Source organism: Apus apus, chromosome 5 (assembly GCF_020740795.1).
Source record: "Apus apus isolate bApuApu2 chromosome 5, bApuApu2.pri.cur, whole genome shotgun sequence".
Lineage (NCBI taxonomy): Eukaryota > Metazoa > Chordata > Aves > Apodiformes > Apodidae > Apus > Apus apus.
In genome coordinates this window covers 26982039-27008135 of record NC_067286.1, presented here as the reverse complement: position 1 = coordinate 27008135, position 26097 = coordinate 26982039, and the positions used below count along the sequence as shown (strand labels likewise).

Here is a 26097-nt window from a genome sequence, read left to right as displayed (position 1 = left end):
CCCAGAGTCCCATCACAGACAGGTGACTGACCTTTCCTGAAGAAGGGCCAAACAGAACACTTGATCATCACAGAAGATCATCATCATTTACCCCTGAATAACCAGGTTGTAAAAACCAAGTCAAGTCTCAAAGGGGAGGGTGGACCATCTTTCGGTGGGTAGTATATTTTGTTTCTTGGTTGCAGGAACAGCTCTTGTGCATGACCAAGCAGTAGACTACTTCTCTCAGGAGAAAGGAGCACACCAGCACAAGGGACAAAGGGACAATTCATTTCAGTGGCCCCACTTGTGTGACATACTTTCTTTCCACCCATGCCCCACACATAGGCCAGCATGGTGCTGCTTGCAGCAGCTCATGAGATGGGCAACTGCAGATGGGTACAGTCCTTTCTAGATAGGCAAGCTCTCTGATGCAAACTTTAAAACAGAGAACTTCTGCAGAACAAGGAAACATTTCCTTCCCCAGGTTAGACCAAAATCACACCATGTGAACACTCTACAGGAGTCCTCTGTTGAGTCCTGCTCCTATGTACATAAAGAAGGAGCTGCTCTCTTGACCCGAGGTGAACACAGCCATCCCACAATGCTGTTAATGGTATAAAACAAGGCAACTGTAGCCAGAGTACCAGGGTGTTGAGAGCAGGTAATTTAAAAGAACTGGTGGAGATGCAGAGATGAGGGTCAAAGCTCATGTAGCACAACAGGTAACAGAAGCCCTGCTCTGAAAGGGCAAAGCTCTGAGGGCCAGAAGAGTGCAGCCCAGATCCCATAAAAAAATCAAGTCATTGATACAGTTGTGGGCTTTGAGGGCAACTGGCATCCCACAAAGAAGATCTGGCATGCATGGAAAAATAAGGAGTCCTGTGTTTTTAAGCTTCTTTGGAAGTAATTAAAAAAAAAAAGTTGTTAAGATTGTAATCAGCACTAAAAATGCATGTTTAAGAATCACATTAATATTTCTGCTCAACTGATGGGTGAGAGCAGCAAAGAGTATTTTTAAAGGGTCCACATGTACAATTTCTTTACTTCAGCACTACCAAAAGCTGGTAACATTTTAAATTGAGAGTTCCTTCTCCATCTTCCTTATTGGAATATCATTGTCTCCTACTGATCTTCTGGAGAGGGACTATATAAAACAAGTTTGAACCTTTACCTCAAGTTCACAAGGAAAGTTTAGAGAAAACCTGTTGAGACACAAATGAAAAAAACAAAAAAAAAAAAGGAAGGAAAATAAAAAAGTGTATATATCTGTAGATGTGGGAACTCCAGATATTCCATGGAATGATGGCTGGTCAATTATTACATCTTTGGATTTCTTTCCCCACTAGTGACAGAAGTGAAAGAGGGCAACAGAAGAAGCCTCCAACCAGGAATGTCAAACAGCAACACATGAAGGGTTTCCTCTGGCATAAGTCTCCAGAAGCTGGCAGACAGAGCTGTATGGAACTTACAATACCCATCTCAGAAGGTGAGAAACAGAGAGTCAAAGCAGAAGATAGCAAGGTAGCTATCTTGAGCAAGGTAGAAAACAAAACAACATAATGGACAAGATATAGGGAGAAGAAAAACTACAAAAGATAGTAGAAGATTTAGGTCTACAAAAGATTGGAAGAAAACCTTTGAAAAAATGCCCCATGAGAGCCTGTACATCTCTCAGCAACATGATTGTACTAATATGGAAGAGAGTCTTTAGCCCTTACCAGTGACAAGCAAAAGATATGCCATGGTACAGGAACAATTGAAGTGGGTCACAGCATCTTGTGCCTTCTGCCTGCTTGCTCATGGCAACCAGTGTCAAAAGGCCACCAGACCTGAGCAATGCCAGGGAGATGAAGTGCAAGCTATGCTGTGTACTCCAGCAACCAGCTTTGGACTGTAGCCCAGCCATGCAAGGCAAGACTGCAACAACTCAGGGAGATCTGCAACAGGCTGCCAATTTTAATCCATAAAAAGAGCACAGTGCAGATGGCAAAGTTTTGGGGAACGGTTCTAACTCTCAGAAGCCTCCCTTGCTCCCTTTCACCCTCTCCACAGTACCTGGCCTCAGTGACACTGGCAATGTCTGTTCCCAGGAAGTGCGGCTTCGGCAGCGTGGTGACAAAGTGAAGGTTCAGAGGGTTAAAAATCCGCACGGTGCCATCAGCGCAGCCACAGAAGATGTAGTCGTGATTCACAGAGATGCAGTTTGCCACAGTGGTCTGAGAAGGACACAGCACACAAGATGACAAGTAAGCAATGTGCTCTCACTTCAAACGTCACCAGACACATGACAGGGAGAACAGTATATTGACAGACAAAGGAGTCATGGTTAGAAAAGCTGAAGTGAAGTGAAGCCCTGGGAGTAAGGAAAAGTCTAAAATCTGTATTTTTTTTCTGAGGAGCTTCCTAGCCAAGGTCCATTGCAGATTCCAAGTGGTTAAGGAAAAAGCTGAATTCCTCTGTCACCCACAGTGGTGGGAGATCAGCAGAGCTGCACATTTGCTCCAGGTGAGTCTTACTGTGAACTTTGCTTTTTGTTCCTCTGTGACATTCAGCACCACTGGCAGGCAAGCAGCACTTCATCCTGTACTAGCAAGCCAATATATTACCTGTTACAAGTGAATAAGAAAAAAATTGATTTTCTTCCCCCTCCCACTGGGATCAGTACAAATGGCAGAAAATGGTACAAAATGGAGTATGGTGATAAGGGGATGAGTTCAATGGAAAACTTTTTTCCAACTTACTGTGAAGCTGTCAGTATTCTGAGCAAGAGTGAAAAGCAGATTTTAGAGAGGGAAGGAAAGAAAAGAAGAGGCATTTCACTTCAGTGAAAGCATGGAAAGATTTTTCCCTTCATTTTAATACACTGAATCCTTTCAGCTAGGCATCTTGCATTCAATTGAAAGAAAAATGAGCACCGACAAATTTATTGGCCAAACTGGTAGAATAGACAAACCAAGCAGTACCTCAGGAACCTGCATTTGAGATGCACAAGCCAAGTAAGACACTTCAGAGTGGACAGAAATCAGAATCCTTCTAAAACCCCTACTCGTCCAGGCCAAGCCAGGAGGGACAAACCGGGTTTTGCCAAAGTTACATCAGGACACAGCTTTGCCGGAAGGGCAGTAGCTGTAAGGCTGAGGCTTGAGAATGAAAGAGTCTCAATGATTAATAACATTCCTTTGCTGAGGAGCAATGCTATTTTTGCCTGGCCTTCCAGAGTAAATCACAAAGTGGCAGAGGCCCAGATACTTTCACTGCTGGTAGTCAGCTTGCACTCCCTGAGTGTCATTATTTGCTGTTCCCGCTCTGCTTCAGCAGGCAAATACTGCAGGACAGAAGGATGGAAAACTCACCCTCAGCTCTACCCACTTGTCTAGCAGCCTTTTTTCATTGAATTCACAGAGCAGGCCTGAGGATGTGATACAGAAGGTGCTGTCAGCTTTTTTGCCCCTTCCACATGCCACATCTGCAAAGAAGTTGTTCCTCAGTTCTCCAAGCAATCCTGAGCGACCTAGCAAGGGGACCGTGGCATTGACCTACCAAGAAAAAACAGTTAGTTAGAAATATAGCAAGGTACTCCAGGCAGATGGACAGTTTTTAAAACATCAAGGCTTGAGTGCTGAAGTGCCTTAAAGAAGGAGAGCTGCAAAAAGCCTACAAGGAGACATAGTGACACGTTTTACCTGCTGCAGACCCAGTGGCTGCATACTGTGTATTGGGACCATCAGTATTAGCACATCAGTGGAACAGAACATTATTAATGACATCAAAATTGTGTTTCCAAACCTATGACCCAGAGATATCAGATCCTTCACTGGGAGGAACAAATCTTCCATGGCTAATCTGTGGTTTATACCAAATGCCAAAGCAGGGTTCAAGCATGAAGTAGGAACATATGTTTGTGAGGCCACAGAAAAAATATCATATGTGGATTCTGTTCCCCAGAGAAGAATGAACAGCTAAAAGTTTAAACACTCATAAGACTCAAAATAACACTCATAACCTTTTGAGAAGTTCATACCAACATCAAACAGCTCTCCCCACCTTGAACAAGCTGCAGTTGTTAAAAAACTGCAGCTCTTTTCTGATTTTTCTGCCCTTCAGTATATATAACTATTAAAGAACAAGCATGCTGCTACACACCAGGAGACATGCCCCTATCTCAGCTCAGGGTAAGACAAGCTTTTGGTGCCACAAGACCATGGGAAGACTGAGACTTGAAAGCCGGGGCAGGGGGGAGGGCTATTCTTGAATCCCAGGAAAAATCAAAGAGTTCCCACTTCCCACAGGTCACTGGGGCAAAATCCACCCTGCAGTAAGATGGAAACGCCTGTTCACAGCTTGACCTTGATGCATGTTCTCTCACCTTGGAGGTTTTGCTGTCATCCAGGTACCAGAACTTGATGTGTCGATTTCCAGCAGTGACAAAGTAACTGCAGTCCTCTGAGAATGACACGGCTGTCACTTTACTTGAGACTTTGTTGGCTGCCACTACAATGTTTTTCTGGAAACATAATTGTTTAGATAGCTTAATTTCTTCACTCAAAAGCAAAGGAAACTCATTTCAAGTACAGGCAGAAACGCTGCAGCAGGGAAAAGACAAGGCCCAAACTGCTTCCTACTCATCCCTAAATTCAACCTCCCCAGCATTAGCTGGGAGCACTAATTTGGTGGACATTACAGTTCACATTTACATTCAATTCCACTTCCACGTTGACTGGAATCTAGAAGAAATCAGAAGGCACTAGTGTCTGCAGGAACTTGCTGTCTCAGCCATGACAAATATTGGTTTCGCAATCACCGGGAGCTCAGAGCAAACCCATTTCCCTTTCTAAACAGCAAAAGCATATGCAGGCCAGCACAAGGAGGAGCTCTCCCAGCCTCCAGGAGAGCCAGCAAGGAAAGCAGGGCATGCAAGATGAGGAACAGGCATTTTCTGCAGGGAAATCAGTACTGGTTCCTCATTTCTTGAATGACTCAAAACAGAAAAACATCATGCCTGTTTTGGAAGGGACAAAACAAAGTCTTCTACATCTCAAATGTGCCCCTCAAAACATCAAAGAGTTTGGGAAAGGAGGAAGAACACTGCAGGGACACAGAACAGGAACAGACACTGCCTAAGCAGAACAGTCACATGCCAGGAGCTCCTTGTCCACAGTACCAGCACTCTGTTCTCCTCCTCCTGCTTTTCCCCAGGGACTAGTAGAAGTGAGAATAAAAAAGTCTTCCTCTCTGCCATTCAGCACATGGAGTACAAAATGCACCACTTTTTATTCTCTTTCTGCTTCCTTTACCCTTCCTTTTAGAGACTGGATTGCTCCCAGTCTTCCCAACATAATGCCCTCAAGCACACAAACTCACCACACTGAGGGCCCCTTTGGACAACGTGCAGGCAGAACTGAAGAAACTGGCAATACAGCAGTCTGGGCTGCTGTCACCTCAGAGAACCCCCCAACTCAGACTGGGGGGAAAAGCAAGGGGGACAGCCGTTAACAAAACTTCTTTCGAGACAGTGAACAGAGACAGGCTTAGAACAGCTGCAGAACTCAACATCTGGATTGTTCCTGTGGCCTTTCTTTAGCAAGGGGACCCTACAGGTAACAGGGGGTTTATTTTCCATCACAGTCAAATGACTGAGTATGTCTCCCCAGCCAGGAAAAACTGCTAAATTGAAGCAGCAGCACAGTGGATAGAAGGGTTGTGGTTAAAAGTACAGGAAAGGGCTTCAGGAGATCTGTTTTCATATCTTGGTCTCTTATTCATCTTTAACTTTAGTCAGGTAAAGTTTCTCTAGTTTCGGTGACTAGTCTCCAAAATAAAGGCTAGCTGGACCTCCCAATAGTTATAGTTGAAACATATGCTTAAAGTGCATGTTCTTCAGCACAGAAGAGTGAGATAGCCCTCACAAGCTCTTATACACATAATTATAAATAGGATTGCAGTGAACAGAAAGACCTGTGCAAGCAAGAGGAAACAAAGCTACTTGTATTTTCCCACATATGCCATGTATTATGACCACCTCCAAGTCACTACATAGTTCATACATCTCATTCATCACTACATAGTTCAGCTATACAAAGAAAAATAAGGTGAAACTTCAGCTCATGCAGGAGCACAGTGAGATCTTACACTACAGCATAGCAAATGTGATTAAGAGAGTAATATACTAAATGAACACAGACTTACAAGCTGCAAGAGAAGGGAAGGCTCCAAGGAGACCTTGTAGCAGCCTTCCAGTATCTGAAGGGGGCTAAAGAAAGCTGGAGAGGGACTTTTTACCAGGGCATGTAGTGATGGGATGAGGGGCAATGGTTTTAAGTGGAAAGAGGGTAGATTTAGGTCAGACATTAGGAATAAATTCTTTACTGTGGGGGTGGTGAGACACTGCAACAGGCTGCACAGGGAAGTTGTGGATGCTCCCTCCATAGAAGCATCCAGGTTGGATAGAACTTTGAGCAACCAGGTCTAGTGGAAGATGTTCCTGCCCATGGCAAGAGGACTGGAATTAGATTATCTTTAAGGTCACTTCCAACCCAAATCATTCTATGATTCTGTGATTATGTAATATTTAACAGATGAACTGAAGTTGTTTTTTTTTAAATCACATATCTTCTAGAGAGGGTTACAGCACCTGAAGAAGTAGCAGGAGTTACAGAAGACTCCAAGCCTACTGACAATAAACATTTCTTTTCTTATATACAAACAGCACACACTTAAATGTTTTCTAGAGGATAAGTCACGAGCTTTGTTTCCACAGAGAGCTGCACCAACCCAGTCAGTGGCAGACAGAGTGACCTCCATCAGCTTTCACCCACTGTGATTTCTCTGTGTTCCCTTTCTCACTCATCAAGGATGGGATCAGAGTATCACAAATCCTGACACAAAAAAACCCAAACAAACAAGCCAAGAGCAACCACTGCACCACAAAAAAATTCCCTGGCTGATGAGACTTTTCCTTCCTCAACCACATAAATTAGTTTTTAATAAGCCTCTAAAAAAGTACAAGGTTTTGACAAGGTTGCAAAATCCAGGCTTTTCTGGCTGGACAGCAAGATGTCACACGTCTCCAAGTATAAAGAATATCCCTTCAATGAAGTGACGTGGACCTTCCCTAAGGGACCAGAGCTCTCTCTCATGTACAAACTTGTCTGTGTCCATGAATGTCAAAACACAAACAACAACATGATTTTTAAAAGAAGCAGAAAGCAAGATGAAACTGAAACAGCCTATGGTTAGACTGTCCACTCTCTTTAATTCAGCAATATCCTGTGGTCCACCCAACCTCCAAGAGAACTTACCTTCCATGACCACACGTTGACAATCATGTCATGCTGGTACCCCACTGAAACAATGTACTTGGAGCTGGGGGAAAAGGCCACACAGGCCACACCATACTTGTGCTCCTGGAGCTCAGCCACCTGGGTTCGTTCAGCCACATCCCATACCCGAACTGCTGGCATGTGTCCACTCTGGAGGGGACAAGAACAGACACAGAATAGGAAATGTAACCCCCAAGCTAAGTTCTGACAAATTCGAGCACATAAATGTGTGAGCACTTGGAAAAACATGTCTAGATGGTGCATTCACAACAGGGTTAGAGGTTCCTTCAGTTCTTTAAAGCCCAGGTTGAGACTACAGCTTAAAGAGTATATGCATTTCAACAGGTGTCTGAAAGAATTAATACCATCACTGCTGCATTAATCCTCTCCTTATGCTACTCACAAAACAGCTAGAGATGAGAACAATACTTTTGATGTGCATCCCTGATCTTTGCAATGGGAACTCACAGCACACAAAAACGATTCTAAAAATCATATCTCTGGACTCAGTGAACTAAAAGGCCCTCATGTCCTCTGCTCCTAACACAACATGGACATCAGAGATGTCAAGCCAGGTCAAGCCATACAAAAACATGACATGACTGTTATGATAACTATCACACACCATTTGAGGGAGGCTTCTGGGAGACTGGCAGCATCATTCCTGTCACAAAGGTAACACATGGATGAAAGAGCACGGACAGGGTAGCATCAGAGAAAAATACATGGAGGGAACACAGCCTCTGGCTTTACGCTTGTTCTCCCAAGAAACAGATGGTCACAGATTTCAGAAGTGCCAATTCAGTACCTTCTGCAAGACTATTCTATTCTTTTGTTTAATTTTTTTGTTATTAAAGCAAAATAAAACAAGGCACACAAGATGAGCTGAAATGCTGGCCAAAAATGTGCCTGATGGGCCAATCCTACTCAAAGATCCTATTCATGATTTCACATTGAAGTCTCGTCAAAACAGTAGCTTGCACGATAACATATCCATGGCAACATGGCAAAATGGTACCCTTTCTGATCAGTTTTAAGCAAGTAATTTGATTGTGTGGGAGAGGCAAGTCTGATCAGAAGGAGAAATCAAAGCTTTAACAACTCAGAATTGTGCATGTTTTAATTGTCTCATTCAAAAGCTTTGCCAAGCAACTGCTTGTGGCCTGGAAAAATGCCATGGTCAGGTTTTAGTGCACTTGGTACACTTCTCTCTCCTGCAAGGCAGAGCTCAGGTCTCAAGGTGGCTGGCAAGGTGTTACAATGAGCTGGATCAGCTGCTCTTCAAAGCAATTGCTTTACTTAAACACATACATACGTGTATACAGACAGACAGACAGACATATATATATATATATAAAATTTTTTTTTTCAAACCATCTTGGCTTACACCCCAAGATGTTTATGAGCTGAATTTGGTTTTAATCATTTAAGAAAAGCTGACCAAAAGTGAGCTCTGTGTGATCCCCAGGGATAAAAAATCTGTGACTCCATGGGGAGGAAGAAACAAACAAATAAAAAAAATGGAGAAAAAAAAATAATCTTCTGGATTTGAAATAAAAGACATTTAATACGTACGGTGGCCAAGGTCTGACCTCCATGCTCTCCTTCCTGAAAAGCCAGACATGCGGAAAACTAAGGTGTTACCAGGCAGAACTAGCATAACGCTGCCAAAAGTGAGCTTTACAAAATGAACCTGGAAACCATTTCCCCACAGGACAGATGCTGAACTAAGACAAGACTGCTGACACCGGCAGGGGACACTGCTACGCTAAATAGTAACTCAAATGTCAGACACGTGGGAGGATACTGAAAAGAGAAAAGGTTTTTACAACAGGGCAAGAGGAGACGTGTTTTGCAACGAGGCCAAAAAAAAAGCTTTCAAGTGTAACTGGGGAAGAGCTGCTTTTTTTTTTTTTTTCTCCCAATTAATTTTCAAACCAAAAAGTTTGTTAGTTAGAAAAATACCCACTTCATTTTTTCACCGCTTTTCCTACTCCACATGAAAAGAATAAAGCACCAAAGGTTTAGGAAAAAAAATAAATTAAAAAAAAAAAAAAAAAAAAAACCACAAAAAAACCCACAACCAACCAAAAAACAAACACAAAAGCAGAAAGAAAAGAAGGCACCAGAATCATCATCAGAACTGAACACCACAGAGAAAAAATACTTTTAATTTTAATACAAAGGTTTTTTTATTACATTAATACTTCTAGAGTGGAAAGAGGCATTAAAACAAATTGCAGCTATAAAACCTCATGCTTTCACTAAAAGGTTAATAACAACAACAATCTCTGATGCTCTGATGGAAAATTTGGTCTTACTTTTTCTATGTCAAGATAGCCACCATCCCAAAACACTGTTATTTTTGTCCTTGGCCTGATCCATGCAGGATTCAGGCCCAGATTGGGAGCCACCCAGTGACATGACAGCTGCCATCACGGTGGCTGCACTAGGGACCTCTGGGGTGAGCAGCCTCTGCCTTGACAGCTCCAACACAGGGCTGGGACATACTTCTGTTCTCTGTGGCTGAGGCTCAGGAGGGGACCTGTTTCACACATGCTCCCCCCCATGTTTTACAGAGGCACAGAGACTAAGTAGTAAATTACCATTAATCACACACAAGAATAAAATAAGCCAAACCATATGGGGAACAGTCAATATTTCTGTGGATTTCTAACATCCAGCAATTCCAGCCTCATGACACAGACCATGTCTTGAACTTCTAATGCAGAACAGACATACAGTGCACTCATCCTTATTCTCCCCCTTTGGCATGCTTGGAAAGGGGAAGCAATTGTTGCCCCCAGCCAAACATACAATGCCAAACCACAGGCACCAGCATCTGCTGTCACCATTCCTAAAGCTCCATTCCACATGTACATTTCACTTTTTCCATAACACTGTTACTGGCTTCAGTTACTTCCTGAAATCCTGAAGGAACAATGCTAAATTCAGACCAAAGACCATCTAAGTACACTTCACTGCTGAGTACAGCCATGCTGTGTGTCCTTCCATGTATTTTCATTCTACCTTCAGACCACAGAGGCCACCTCAGATGATCCATCCCCCAAGCTGATGAAAACTGCCAGCAGGGGCACCCAGAGCCACCCATAACCCAGTAGGTCCATCAAGAGATGCAACACTGAAATAGATTTGTCTGTGTCAAGGCAGCTCACTGGCTGTTTCTTCTAAAACTCCCTGCCCTGCTTCAAAATGGGATGGACAAGATGTGCCCTCTCCTCTCCCACTTACCTCTCCTGTAACCAAATATTTTCCATCTGGAGAGAACGCAAGTGCTGTAATTGTTTTCCTAAAACAGAGAAAATGACACTGAGAAACATTTTGATCATGTGATATCATTTCAATACATCATGACTGGGGAGTAGGTTGGGACAAACTGGAACGAGGCTAAAATCACACGTAAGAGCCTGACACAATGGCTTTGCTTTACCAGAGATCTAACACTTGCCATGGGAATTCCCTGCTGCACAAGTCACAGGCAGCATGCCTACAATACTGGAAAAGCTCCAAAAGCTAAGGTTCAGCCTGGTGCCTTTATTCCAGATGCAGGACCAGATCCTAGTGCTGGCTTCAATAACGAGGTCATAGTTTTAGGTGGAGAAAAAAAAAAATCAGGTACTATGGAATTGTAATAAGACCTCCCCCATGCCATGCCTGTTAACAGTTCTTCTTGGGACCACAATGTTTATGACATGGTGCCTCATCAGCAACAGCACCTCACATTAGAAGGAGCTGGAACTAAACCAGCAGGCAGCCTCTCCCCCAAGGCAGCTCACACTAAGGGGATTTAGCCTGGAGCAACATCAACTACTGCATTTCACACTCAAGCCATAAAACCCTTGATGTTCACCTCCCACAGAAAGCAAGCCCAGCCTGAAGCTTCACTCACCTGGAACTGTTTAGAATATGGTGTTGCTTATTTTTTCTTGGGTTGAACAGCACAACAACACACCTAGAAGGAAGAAACAGAAGAACAAGAAGAGTTGACATGACTGTGTCTATAAAGAAAAACATCCTGGCTATCCTGGCTGGCAGAGATGCAGCAAAAGCAACCCCAAATCTCAGTCTTTCATCCCCTAATCTCGAAGGCAGAGCTGGGATTAAGCAGAAATCACAAAGAAAAACCACAAGTCCCTCCCATGCTGAGGAGTACCATGTGCTAGTACCATAAATAATTACCTTTCCAGCATCTGGGAGCCCTGAGTCTCTGATTGCTCAAGCTGAACAGAAAGATTAACCATGAAAGTTTGTGCAATGGCCCTGATGGATTATGTCCCTGCCATAAATATGACCCTAGGTACTGGGCACCAAACCAGCATGCCTAGAGCAGAGTAAGAAGGTCAGGATACAGGGGGTCTTTAGAAAAGTTCTCAGGGGATGAAAAGAAGGAGAGGTAGACAGGATATATTTCTGTGCCTGGCTGTAACACTAGACAGAACTGTTGAGTATAGCACAAGAAGTGGCTGACCAGCTGAGAAGTGAGATGTATGATGACAAATACTATTGACCCCAGGGACATAGCTGAATAAACAAATTGCTCAGGGGCCTTTTAGAAATCTCTCAGCAAGATGAACTGCAAAAGCAAGCAGTAGTAAACTCCTGGTAATCAATATAATCACCTCCATTGGAAACAAAGCAGTTAATGACTGGGAGGAGAGGGAAGAAGAGGCCCCACCTACCCATTAATTTTGCCCATAGCAAGTTGCCTTGCTGCCTCAGCCCACCACAACCAGCCTGGGGCAGTCCCAGGTATTGGAGCCTTCCCCACTCTTCACAAACACCCTACACACAATTTTTAAATCCTCATGTAAGCCCATTGTCTCATAGCAGAGAGCAGTAACAACTAGTAACAGAAAACACATGGCCCTTACTGCCCCCTCCCAGCAGCGTAACTGTTAAGCGACTAAAAGGAGCTAGAACACCAAAAGCTCTGATGACCTCTCTCTCACTTCACCTCTAAAATAGAAATTGTGGGTTTTGCCTGTCCCTCTGTTAGTACACGCCGCCAGTGCTTGGGGAGCCCTAGCTGCTCCTTGCTGCGGTGCCAGGGGAGTGCTGTGGGATGTTCCAGCTCCACTGCTAGCAGCCCTCGCTGCTCTGGGGACTTCACTCACGTCACCATTGGTCTGGGGCTGGCCCACAACACGTGCCAGGCTACAGACATCAGTCGGGAGGAGAAACGTGCAGGATAGAGGAGTAGAGGCCTGAAGCAGCCAAGCAGAAAGGCAAAAGCCAAGGCACACCTGGGCACCATGCTGCCCAGAAGAGCCACGTCCTTCCAGGCCCTGATCTGCATCCCCAGCAGAAGGCAGGACTAGCACTGTTGCAGGCAGTGTAGCTGGGGGTTGACAGGGACCTGCCACGTCTCTGGCATCTCCTGGCCTAGCCCAGGCATCTGACCTTCCCCTTGGTCTGACTAGGTTAGCCTGCCAGAAGTGGTGTAAATTTTGAAATGTAAAAGGGAGCAAAAAGCAGGACTGACACACCAAGACCTTGAGCTCAGAGTCCTTGGCTGAAGCTGTCATGGTCCATGAACATCGATAGCTCAGACACCTTCAGAGGGTACCAAAGCTTTAACATCCAAAGCACCGACCAGTCACAAGGTGTGCCTGCCCCCATTAGACTATTCCTCTCCACCAGTGCCATTCCATCTACTCTTCTCCACCCATGCCCTACCCAGAAGGCCAAGGCAATAAAGGCAGCAAACTTTCTTGATAGTTAAGGCAAACAGCCACGGTTGGAGAGTTAATCTTGTGGAAGACCACGGAAAGTGTAAATAAGCAGTTTGTTCAGACCAGGATTGAGTCTTCTGTGCTTTTCACACTGGGGAACCAATATGCAAAGTTTCAAGTCAAAGCTATGCTATATATTTCTGAGGGATTAGTGTAAAGAAGCAGGTGGTTTGTGATCCATTAACAAGTCAGCAGAGGTTAAGCCTCACAAATCACAAGATATGAAATAGGAAGTTAGCAGATGTGAAAATCTACCTAATCCCAAGGCTCCAGCTGATTGGAAAAGCAAAGCAAAACCCCACTATGTGAAGATGGATAGGGTTAATGGACCAAAATCCTGCTGACTTACGACAGGTAGGAATTGTGCTCAAAATAATCTTTAAAAAAAACCAAAAACAAACAAAACAGAAAGAATAACAGAATGACACAAAATCCTGGCAAAGATTTTCCCAAGCAGCTCTTAAATTTAAGTTTCTGTTTTATTGTGAGGAACTCTGCAGAAAAACAGGACTTTAGAGAAGTGAACACAGCCTAAAAACACAGGAAAGATTAAAAAAAACAAACCATGGTCTTCAAACCAGGCAAGAAAACAAACCACTTCCTAGAATAGTATAGTGAACCACAAAGGTCCAGGGCTCTGCCATTATTAACTTACATGACAGAGCGTTTGGCCACTTATGAATTTTAGCTCAGTTGCACTCCAGAGAGGGCTGTCTGCCAGCAGGCTTCCACCCTGCTTCCCAGCTGTTGGCCAAATCAAGACCCCACAAGTGAAAATAAGAGCCACCCAGCTCACATACCGAAGCAAATAAACAGACCACTCTAAGAGCCACGTGGCTTCCAGAACAGCCATCATAAGCATGGATATTTTAACTTTGTCTTAAGACAACCCTATGCTTGATTCACTGAGTTGGACCCATAATTAATAAACTCCACCTGGAGGGAGGGAAAAATAAATCACAGTATCTCTTTCCTGGTCAGAAAGCATTGATTTATACCATGAAAAGGTAATTTTAACTCATAAGACTCAGGGAAACAAGGTTGCATGTAGTTATGTTGAGCTGTAAGCTAATAACTGACATAACTTGCTAAGTGGTCATGACCTTCTATACCAATAAAGTCATTGAGCCAGGATAAATTAGTCTTCTAAACTTTCTTTTTCAAACTAGCTACTACCCAACAAAAGCTACCCCACTGCTGTGCTGTCCCATCATGATTTCCCACCATTACTCTTCTGCCTGCCATGAACAAGAGCAAGAAGGATTCCAGCCAACTCCAAGGAGACCTTATTCAGCAAGATGGCAGGCCAGAAACCACAAAACTTACAGCAGGACACAGATACTGATCTGGGAGTCAGAAGCATCTTGCTCCCTAGCAAAATGTTTGGGAAGGTGTCTAGTCCACTCCTACCTAGAAAGCACATCACCTCAATGACCAGAAATTAATCATTTCTAGCACTCTTCTGAGTGTTTAGGGCAGCCTCAGTTGCCTGCTTAGACACCCACAGCTCATCTCAGTGTGGCCCAGAGCAGCTCCCTCCACCTCACACAGCCAGCAGTTCTTAGCAGTGGCTCCCCAGACAAGGTGGTTCAGTGCCCATTAGTACTCTGGCAATGCTCTGTTTTAGCAAAGGAAATTGGTCTAGTAAAATAAAGGGAATGGAGACACTGAATATTCAGATCACTGACTCACCTACTCCACACTGCCTCGAAGTCCATAAAGGCTACCAAGCCCTCAGGAGAGCCAAAGTGTCTATTCCTTTCCATTTATGTTGGTTTTAATCCTACAGCAGTTAAAATAATTACACTGGAAAATTAATTGCATAAAAGAGCATACACCCATCTATCCATCCTCCACCCTTTTATGCTCCTTTATAAGACATCACTCAGCATTTTGCAGCCAGAGGGATGGAAATGATGCAAGGGAAGAGAGCACTGATCTTTTTGTTCCTAGCTTCCAATTGTGAACGTAGACCAAACTAAGTACTACAAACCTGCACTTCTATAGTGGTCACATCACCTCTTCCACCCGCCCCACCCCTTTCCCAAATTGAAGCTTTCAAAACAAATTCAAGTTTTCAAGGCACCTTTGTCTGAAGCGACCTTTTTAAATGCTAGTGCCAACATGCAAACCAAGACTAGCTCCAAAGGCACCCCAGATGGGATCTTCACAGGGAAACATTGACCTTGGTGCACATGATCAACACTGTTGGCACCCTAGTTTCAGCACAAACCCTACCTCCCCTGCAACTGTGGCAGGCCTTGATGATCACAGCACCTTTCTAATCCACAAGTATATTCTGATTTCCAAGTTGTTTACAGTTTATAGAAACTATTCATTGCCGTATGGATTACTGCTCTACAAACCATCTATCAGCCAGCTGAGATCAAATGTCCTGTTTGTTTGTGTGCTGTTTCCTGCAGAGGCTGTTGGCAATGGCACACATATTTAAAGGTATTATTTCTAGGTCTATGATGCCACCCCATAAGCTTTAAGTACACCTTTCTGATGCGAGCAGCTTTTAAAAACAACTTGGCTGAGGAATCTCTCCCAGTCCTCTCTTGTGGGACGTTCAGGTCCAAGGGAAGGACAGAATCAGCTCTCACAACAATGTCAAAGGTTTCTGCAAACAACCTGAGCTCTCACCATCAGCCAACAGAGAAGTGGTGCAAAGTTCCTTGCAGAGCTTTCCAAACCTCCATGAAGGCACAGCCTTATCTTATAAGCACACAACTGTGCATCATATATGCAGATAAAAAGCTGGTGTTGTTTCCAGGGAGTGGAAGGAGGGGATGAGGGCAAAGAGAGTGTCACAGCAGTTTCCATTGCCTCCAGCAAGGGGGAAAAAAACCAAAATTTAAAAAAAGCAGCAAGTTCCCTAGGCTAAATATAGGAGCTGGAATGGAGAGGAATTGGACGTCAGTATCACATTTACATGAAGTATCTGACTCACTAAATCAGCAGCAATAGGCTCTCCATGTAGCTCCCCCCACCTTCTGCCTTTTCTCCTACTGGTTTCACTCCCGTTCTTACCAAAATCCTAGTTCCTGGGTATTTTACTCTTCTCATTGCCCTCCTGCTTCCCCACACATCCTGCTAGACTCAGCTGCGTTCCCCCAGGCACCTTCTTCCTCACCCTTCTTCAGCAAGCAAATAAACCCCAGATTTCTGCAGCAGTCAGTTTTGTTCTTTTCTTCCTCTGCAGGCCACACTCCCCTCCAGAGGGGTTGGGAAAATTAGAAGCCTGTGATAGCATTCCTTTCCAAGTCATCCATCAACTCAGCATTGCCCTATCTTGTAGGACAGATGACTGGAGGAAGAGTTCATGGGTCAGTTCCTGCTCTCCTAAATGCATGCAGCCTGTGCTATAAAGAGGATGCTGTACGGGGGGAAGAAAACTCCAGTAAGACATCAAAACAAACATTGGCTTTCTCTTTTTCCCCACAATATATTCCTTTCATGGTGCTGCAAGAATAAATGAAAAGAGCAGACAGTGCCATCCCTTCAAAATTGGTCCATTTCTCAATTTCTGGCTCATACTCTGCTCTCTTTCCCCCACCCAAAGCTATTCAAATGAGAGTGCAATAGCTTCCTACGCACTAAATGCATGAAAAAGAGAAAAGACATTGATAAGAACCAAATCTTTTTTACACTGCACTGGTTGCCAAGAGAAGCTTGATCAGAGTGAAGCAGTGACTACAAAAGCTGGAGTTAATTTTATATGTGGCAACTCCTACTGCCAAAAAGCTTCTTTAACTCACAGCCAGTACTGGGAGTGGGTTAACAGTGATGAGAGGATGTGCACACTGACTAAGTAACTGAATAGGTATTTTCATGCAAGCTGTACTAACTAAATGCATGCTGAGAACAAAGATGTATCTGTTGAGAGGTTAAGAAATGGGCAGAAATTATTTTGGATGTCCCTGCAGCAAACCATGACCAAAAAGTCTGGGAGGGTGGGAGCCTGAGAGATGCAGCCAGATTCACATTTCAGAAACCAGCACAGGCTAATGAAAAGCTGCACATGCTGAACAGAAACCCACTGTGAAAAAAAGAAAGTGATTGATATATTTAGAGTGTCACCAGGCTAACAGAATAGGGATTTCTGATGGCCATCAAGGACAAAAGGCTGTGTGGCACCCCAGAACAGGCTATGCTCCAAAACACATGAGAAGAACAACCATACTAGGCCAAACTGAAGTCCAATGATCTTGCCTACAAAAGCCCAGTTCTAAAGCAGATTTTGGAGATATTTGTCCAGGCTATTTGCCTAGTCTCCAGAAATCTGATGTTCAGAGATATATCTGAAGACAGCAGGCACCCACACACAAGAAGAGGGAGAGCAGCTCAGTAAATTGAGTCTACAAAAAGGTGGAACAGAAGTGACAAGGATTAGTAGAGATAATCCCCAAAGGGACAACAGCACCCTCTGCTTCCCTCACCATTTCAGCATACCAAATTCACACTGCCCATTGCATTGACTGGTAGGGCAGATGTGTCCAGTTCTGATGTAAGGTGAGATGAAAGAGTCAAATAGCCTCTCTCTCTGTCTCTATACAGTGTCATTTGCTTTGCATAACCACAGGATAGTGCTCCAATTACTCTCAGCTCAGGTAGGGTAACACAAACAACAGCTCCCTTCCCACGCAACCTTCAAAGACTGAGACAGAAGAGCAAACCATGCAAGAGAACAAACACTACATCCCCAAATATGTGAGCCTCAAAATCCCACCTCCCCACACCCAAAAAAATCACCAGTGCCTATGTCATCTGATGACATGCAGAAAAATAGGCAACTGCTCTCCCTACCATCTGGTGAAGACACTGCCATCCTGATGACCTGCTGCTGCTGGCATGGTTTGTGTCTGCCTACATGTACAGGCTCTGCTGCAGATGAGGGGACAGGGCTGAGTGTCCAAGAAGTTCCTCCTCAGCTCCTGCCCTTCATAGGGTCAACAGCTTCCACCAGCAGCTCTCAACAGCGCCCTTACACTTGGCAGCCAGCTGCATCTCTGACCTCAAGCTACAGATGGGAGAGAACAGACACAAAGATCTGAAAAGACACCCAAAACACTTTAAAAATACATTACAAAACTCAACACACAAATGGATTAAAAGATCCAGTATGGAGCAGAGATTGTGACTGTACACTGGCCAATCAAGACCTCTTTTCTTGCATACAAATAGACACCACTGAAACTGTAAGCTGAAAGCTTTACCAGGAACACAGTGGAGAAACTCTGCAGGAGTTGTCCTGCTTGCCTCCTACCAGGGCAAAGGTGCTGTAGGCTCACAAGGACAGGCTGCAGGTTATTCCTAGCAGGTCCAGCTGATCTTATTGCAACATATCCTTGCACCCCCTGGAACTACCACATATGGAAAACTCCATCTTAGCACAGAAACCTCCAACACCAGGTTATTTCAGGGTCTCTTTTTAAAACCAGCAACTTGACACTGAATAAACATAAGGCAGAGTGACAATTCAGGAAAACAGACTCCACACTTCACATGAAGTGGATGCAGGGATGAAAGACAGCCAGGGTCCTGTCTCCCACTGGATAAGTTGTATGCAACTCCACAGCAGCCACGCTGGAGCCAGAGATGCAGCAGTAGTGCCCTCAGGAGACTGACGGCCTTTCACAGAGCTGCACAATAAGGAGGCACCTTTTCTGGGAAGCAAAGAGCTAAGCCAGACAGAGATTGTGAAAGACCTGGGCAAGAAAAGCCTGTGGGGAAAGCAGAAGGGAGAAACTGGCTCAGAGGAAAAACATGGAATTTCAACCAGCTTACCAACTAGGAATCATTATAGTTGTAAGGAAGATGAAAATTATTCCAGTTAATTGTTATGGCTCACGGCTGCCTAGTCACCAGTGATTCAGCAGGAACTTCAACTTCAAAACATTCCAATTCCCTTTGACATGCCAAAGCCAGAGAAGGAAAAAAAAAAAAACTCATAGATGAGAAACCAGGAGTAAAACCCTGAGAGGCCATCTCCCTTGTCTTGAAGAATATCCCATCTCTCCTCCAGCCTGCAGCAAAGGTAGGTGGAACAACAAAGCCACACAAAGTGGCAGCTGCACATGCAAGTGCTGAATTGCCCATCAGCTCCAAAGTCTGACAAGCTTCAAAGGATGTAAGGCACTGATGACAAACACGTGTGCACACACACATAGATATGTGTATGTAGTATATATACGGACACATGGATACATAAGGCTCGTGGCTGACTACAACATACACACAGAGTCCACATTTCTCTCTCCCTCTCTCCAAAACCACTCACTTCCCTAGGGGCAGAGAAGCAATGCCAGCAATTACACCTACATGAAGCATTAAGTCAGCTGGGCTGGGAGTAGGAGTTGCAGAGCTGCGCTTTATTTCAGCACTCTTGGCAAACACCCACTGAACACTGCAAATGAGCAGCAGCAGCCCTGGGGGCTAGAGCAATGGGCAACTGATGATAGGAAGGCTGGAGGAATAAAAGGATCACTGAGACAGTTCATGACAAGAAAATGTGCTGATCAGTCAAACAGGGGAGACTGAGAAGCAGTAGAAAATGGGACGCTTGAGCAAAACATGGCTGGTCCCTTGTGTGACAAAGAGAGATGAAACAGTCATAACATGGCTGAAAACCTGAAGAGCTTTGCATCAGTATAGGGAATGCGACTTTTTCCAGGATGGATTCTACAGAATTACAGCACCCTATGTTAGTTCTTGAGAAAGGACTTGTCTCTGTACACTGAGGTCTCCTCCCAAAGTTACAGCTGTCACAGGCACATCAACAAGTAGAAGAGAAAAACTTTCTGTCCTGACAGACCAGCCAGAACACCTGCTTCAGGGATCTCTTGCTCCCTAGTTGTGCTCCACCCCTCCACTTGCTCTCAGGAGCCAGTCTCTCTTCAATCAGCATCTGGCTGACGGTTCCAGATTTGCCACTCTCAGCAACAGGCCATAAGCTCTGTACTGACTCTGAAAGGCCTCAGGCTTCCTGGCCTTGCTCACTGAACTTTTCTTGACCTGCCTGTAGCTTTGTTTCACTTGGTTGAGCTGTGACAGCAACTTCTCCAACTGATCAGGTGTCTATGGCTAATTTGTGTTACTCCTGTTTATCTTCGTGTGATACAACCATATTTTTTTATATAAATAACAGTAACAAGCAGATATTTAATGTAGACTGAACTATTTACAACAAACATGATGATGTAGCAGAGAGAAATGCAGGCACAGGATGATAACAGAGGCCTTGAGAAATGGAGACGAGGCACGTGCTTGTCCCACAGCTGTGAACATCTCACCCATGGTCCGTTAAAGAAATATGGACCTGGAGCTGAAGAAAATAGGTTTTAGGAGGAACAAAGAAAATAATATCCAACATACGTGAAAGACACCTTACACAGTAAATTCAGAAGCACCATGGAGCTGCAGATCAACTAAGAAAGAGAAAGGCATCCAAGTCTCTTAGCAAACATAAAAATGACCCAGGTGGACCCTGGAGTGAGGAAGAATCCAGCAACATCTGTACCGTACTCGTCCCAGTGAAGAATACTACAAAGCTACAGCTTCAGCTACAAAGGCTGAAGATTTATGGTGTTACCTTCCAACAACTGACTTTAAGATCCAGAGGAGCAACACAAGGATGAGCATAATACTGGGAAAAATTAACAGAAACAAAGAAACATGTTACAGTTTTAGCTGCATAATCACATTTTTATTATTTCTTTTTCTGTAATAATATGCACTAGAGTAAAATGATTCTTGAATTAGAGTGTTAAGAATTCAGTTACACTAACAATAAATTATTGCCATTTTTTATTTATACATGCACACAGCCCATGTATATAAGGGGCACCCCTTTGCTCATAATCAACACTGGGTATAACAAAGCCCAAGGGGGGTGCCTCAGAGAAAAGAAAATGCAGAGACCTAGGGAAGACAAAGCAATGAAAGACAAGTTGAATAGAAAAAAAAAATATTTTAACCTCCCAGGAAAAGAGCAGTTCAGAGGAAAGGCAAGAAAGATATAAAGAGAAGCAAAGTTTACAGTAAAATTCCTGCAGAATAATCAAATCTGCCATCAAGAGCTGAGCAAATTCAGCTCCCCAGCACAATGGCCTAACAAGAGAAGATGGGAGCCCTCTCTGAAAGCACCCTCCTGGGAGCAAGCAGCTCCCTGCAGAGATGTGCAGATCCACCTGGGCTTACACAGGTGCATCTAGCTCTACACTTCAGGTCTGCACCAACTTCTCTGCAAGAGTTGTTCACACCACAAAACCTCAAAAGCTGAATAAGTGTCTTCCTTTAAAATTAAGTCCCAAAGAAAAAACCTCTTGCAAGCAATTGGTCAACACCTCTGTTTCCAGCAGCAAGCACAGCCATAGTATTCCCTTATTGTGCCTGAACAGCTCGGGAGTAGGATCCATATATCAAACTAATCATCTGGGGCAGATGAACAAGACAGCTCATGGCAGATGCCTCAGGGCTTTAATTGTTTTACCATGAGCAAGCCATGTAGTCAATATTAAAGTGGCATCAATCAAAGGAACAAAACAAAAAGTAATACAATTTAACTCTCTCCCCACTCTCATCTAATTAACCTTCAGAAAGAAGCACACTGAAACAGGTCTTCCTCCCCACCACCATCTCCCTGGGGAGGATGGCCACAGGGGGGACTCTCCAGTGCCCATCGACCCATCGATGATCTCTCCTGCGTTCCAGAGCAGACAGCAGAAGCCCCCACTGCGGCAGAAAACTGGAGCAGCTTTTCCCCTTGAATGCTTCAATAAGCGTAATTCCTTGCCATATCTTTGTAAGAGTGTCAGACACCAAAAAAAATACCCAAACCCACTTCTTCAAAAGCAGGGAGTTAAAGAATCACCCACCCAAATGGTCAGTTGTTTCAGGTCCTCTAGGCACAGGCAAACCTCACAGCTGCCTTGGGCAGCAGGCTGCCAGGGCCAACAAAAGGCAGCACAGCCTCCTGCCAACCCTACGAGGAGCCCTACAAGGTCAGGCTGGCAGATGCTGAAAGAAGGGGCAGGGCGGAGCCAGCTTCTCCCAACAGCTGCTGTCAGTGCCACAATCCACGGGAAGTCTGCTGCAGCTCCCAAGTCCAAATTCCCAGAGCTCTTGCCGGCTCCCTGGCCAAGCCCTGCCACTTGTCAGCAGGAACAGCTCAGGTGTTGCCAGGTTGGCAAAAGTCTATTCTGCCTATGCTGTCTTTGCAGGAGCTTTGTGACAGCTCTAGCTTTAATGGAAGATGGACATTTACCTCTGCTCTGCTTGTTAACTCAGCATAATACAGAACACTCTAAATGCACTATAATTTTTCTTCAGAGTAGCTAATGAGCATCAGTTGTCAGGAGAACTGAAAAGGCAGCTTTCCTGGAAGCAGAAGCAATCATGATAAAACTCAGTTTTTCTTTCACATATACCTACATCCCTTGTCACAGAGAAGCGTGGCCAAATTAGAGTCTAAGACTAAGAAGTATTAGATGAGCATTGCAAAAGCCTAGCACCTGACACCAAAGGCAAGCAAGTGGTTGGTGTCAGCTCTGTCGGTCCTTGACTGCCAGCTGGAAGAACCAGGTTCAGGTGAACAACAGGCACCAGAGCAGATGTGCACAGGTTGCAGCGTATGGCTTCCAGCACAGGGTATGGCTTCCAGCTCTAGCCTAACAGGGAGGGCCAAGTCCTACATCTGGTTCCTAAGCAATAGTCTGGGCACTTCTGGGCATGCTTACAATAAACAAAATACACTGCTTCTTGGCACTTCTTAGCTACCCTAACAAGATGCTCTTTCGCCTTTAACTTGTATTTCTGACACCAAGTGAAACCCAAGACCATCTACAGTCCCAAATCTTCCAGGAAAAGAACCGATCCTGTTTTTCCCACCTGATGATGGGATATGTCCCTTGGACTGTATGTACTTCTTTTAAGTTAAATTCTATGATTTGTATCAAGGTTGCCAGGAGACACAGTGCCTGTTTTGAGACTCTTAGAAAGGGTGGAGCTCAGCTGAGGCAGCTGGTATCTCATTTTCATCACAGACTTTGCTATTCAGTCCCCATTCCCCCCCTCCCCGCTCTTATGCAAGCTTGGGACTTGGCTCATGAACAAGTCATGTTGCTGCACCAAGGGGCTGGTTGCTAGGAGGTGTAACTGCTGGAGAGATACAGAGCAGGTAGAGAAGAAAGCAGGTTACTACCTGCAGGTACACGGACTTTCGGGCACTCCTGATCTATGCCATCCCCCTCCTTTCTCAGGCAATGGGCAAACCCCAGGAGCTTGCAGAGCTTGAGGCTGAGAAAAGGCCTCCATGTTCCAAAATAGCCAAGGCAGCATGAGCTGTGCAATCACTCCTCTTTCCTATTCCACTAGCATGCAATAGCTTGCCAACCTGTCAAAGCTTCCCACTTGCAGAGCTCTACCAGAGTGCTTAGCTCTGTTATTAAATAAAGCAGACATGCTTATTCTCTTGCTGCAATCTCTTTGCACATAAACTGCAAGTGACCCCCAAGTGGAACTGCCTTTTTTTTTTTTCCCCTTCTTGTTTTTTTAATAGTGACTTCCCTTCAGTTCACATGCTGCTTAATAAGATCAAAACACAAAGAAACAAACTAACCATCTAAATGGGATTATTTCTAGCTTGCCTCCCAATTTAAAAATCAAATTGGTATAATTGGCACAGTAAAAGACTGAGACAGTCAGCATTTCTCTTAATAAGGCAGGTTAAAGCCAGATATGACCAATACAATAATTAAAACAACAGTTGTAGCTATTCTAACAGGCATGATAACACTGTCTTACTGAGGGAACTGGAGTATTTGCCCTGGAACTAGGATGGAAGCAGTAATAAGCCTGTACTATATAGTTCTCCTTAAGATGGTCTGTCAGGCAACCCACACAGCAGCAAACTCTAAGGACTCCCCCTAGGAAGCCCTGTCCTTCCCTGCTAGCAGCCTTGAGAATCCAGCACAGGGAAGCTTCAAGGGCAGTTAAGTGCTTTTTCTTTGTCATAAGGATTTTCATTGCAGCCTTGTGAAGACAAAAGCATTCCCACTTCCCTGCTTTCACTTTCTTCATCACTAACATTTTTGGCAACAGCAAGAATCCACACTCTTAATATAAAATTTCCTGAGTGCTCAGTTAATACCTCTGGCACCCCAACACACTGCACAGGCAGGGCCTGGACATGCCACACCAGTTGCGTGAGGCAGCGCAGGACTGAAGCTACCTAACTAGACTTGCCTTACCCACACCACCAAACTTTACTTACATCTCACTCACACCACTACAGCATCACGCACGGAAACAAACATCCCTCCAGGATTTCCATCACTGAAGGTCAAAGCATACTTTCTCTGCCTGCATGCACACTGCAGGCAAGGAGCCTTCTTTGGCCCAGAATAAGGGTCCTGCAATTCATTCTTACACTAAAAACCATCCTTAGCTTCAATGTCAGTTAAGCACAGAAGTTGCTTATAGTTAACACAACTGTGTGCCATGCTATGGTACTCAAGGGTCAGAGTTCAAACATATATGGTATGGAAGAGGAGAGGAGAGGGTTGGAACAAGAAAAGCTTTTACTTATTTCTTTGAAGTAATCAAAGAAATACCATGTAAAAACACCCTGATATTAAAAAAAAAAAAAAAAAGCAAACTGCACCCCTGTAGAGACACCTATGGAACCTCGACCCAATTTCCTTCTACAAAACCATTCTGAGAGCATTCCTTTCCACCACTGCCCCATCCTGCTCTGCTCTCCTCTCTCTGTCCAGAACCTTACCTCCAGAACCTTTGTCCAGGCTTACTCAGTGCTGGGAACAGGTACAAAGGAGGACACAGAGACAGTGGAGTTGGCAGCATCTGACATTCTTTGCCTTAAATTTCTGTACACGTACCTAGCACATCGTCACCCGAGCTCATGTCCTGTGCATGGAATCAGCTGTGGGACGGGACGTTCCTCAGGAGCAGCACACTGTAGAGGCCCTTAAGAAGCAGCACAACATGTCTTTGTGGACTCTACTGCTTTGAGGGCTAGCTAGTATGTGATGTTGGGAGAGCATCCAAACTAGCAAGGGTAAGCACTGTGGTGTACAAGACAGCACTTTGAAAGTATTTATTTTTTAAATGATCTGTTTAATACCCAGCTCCCATCACCTACAGCTCCATAAGAGAGAAAATAGAAAGCTGTTACTCTTATTTTTAGAAAAAGGCACAAGCTGGGAGAAGCAAAGTGATTTTCTCTACCATCAGTCCCATGGCAGACTAAAAATAGTGAAAAAAAGTCTCAGTTCACCATGCCCTACAACACATTGTCTCTTCCCCATTGCTGGCTTTTTTCAGCAAACTCACTATCATCCTAAACACCCAGAAAAACACAAAACAACATACTTCTGGTAAGACCCTGCCTGGAGTACTGCATCCAGCTCTGGAGTCCTCAGGAATCCTGTTGGAGCAGGTCCTGAGGAGGGCTACAGAAACAATGAGAAGGATGGAACAACTCTCTCATGAGGGAAGGCTGAGAGAGTTTAGGTGGTTCAGCCTAGGGAAGAGGCTTCAGGGAGACCTGATTGTGGTCTTTCAATATTTAAAGATAGCTTATTGGAAAGATGGGGACAAACTTTTTAGAAGGCCTGTTGCATTACAAAGGGTAACAGTTTTAAACTAAAATAGGGTAGATTCAGAGTAGAGATAAGGAAGAAGTTTTTTTCCAATTAAGGTGGTGAAATGCCAGAACAGGTTGGCCCTGGTAGATACCCCATCCCTGGAAACATTCAAGGTCAGGTTAGATGGGGTGATGATCTAATTGAAGATGTCCCTGCTCACTGCAGAGTGTTGGACTAGATGATCTTTAAAAGTCACTTCCAACCCAAATTATTCTGGGATTCTATGATTTTCCTGATGCCAACCCTTTAATTTTTAAGGTGGGAAGGGGAAGGAGAAATACCTCACCTCTGAACTGAACCCAGTTTTCTGCTCAGCTCAAAGCAGGGTTTCCCACATCCCAAGGAGATGTTTTCTTCAGGGGAAAAGCACCTGCA

General features: G+C 44.4%; 1 protein-coding gene across 7 annotated transcripts in view; it reads right to left on the bottom strand.

The window, feature by feature from the left end:
- MAPKBP1 (mitogen-activated protein kinase binding protein 1) overlaps positions 1–26097 on the bottom strand; it is a 99925-nt gene that overhangs the window by 36587 nt on the left and 37241 nt on the right. For 6 of the 7 annotated variants that reach the window (XM_051621074.1, XM_051621077.1, XM_051621080.1 and 3 more), the window contains 7 exons: positions 11212–11274; positions 10554–10611; positions 7281–7451; positions 4349–4486; positions 3336–3518; positions 2724–2741; positions 2038–2198 (listed from right to left, as the gene is read on the bottom strand). In XM_051621074.1, the coding sequence (XP_051477034.1) occupies positions 2038–2198; positions 2724–2741; positions 3336–3518; positions 4349–4486; positions 7281–7451; positions 10554–10611; positions 11212–11274 (792 nt within the window). The remainder of the gene's footprint in view (positions 1–2037; positions 2199–2723; positions 2742–3335; positions 3519–4348; positions 4487–7280; positions 7452–10553; positions 10612–11211; positions 11275–26097) is intronic. The other variant, XM_051621078.1, reaches the window with a different exon arrangement.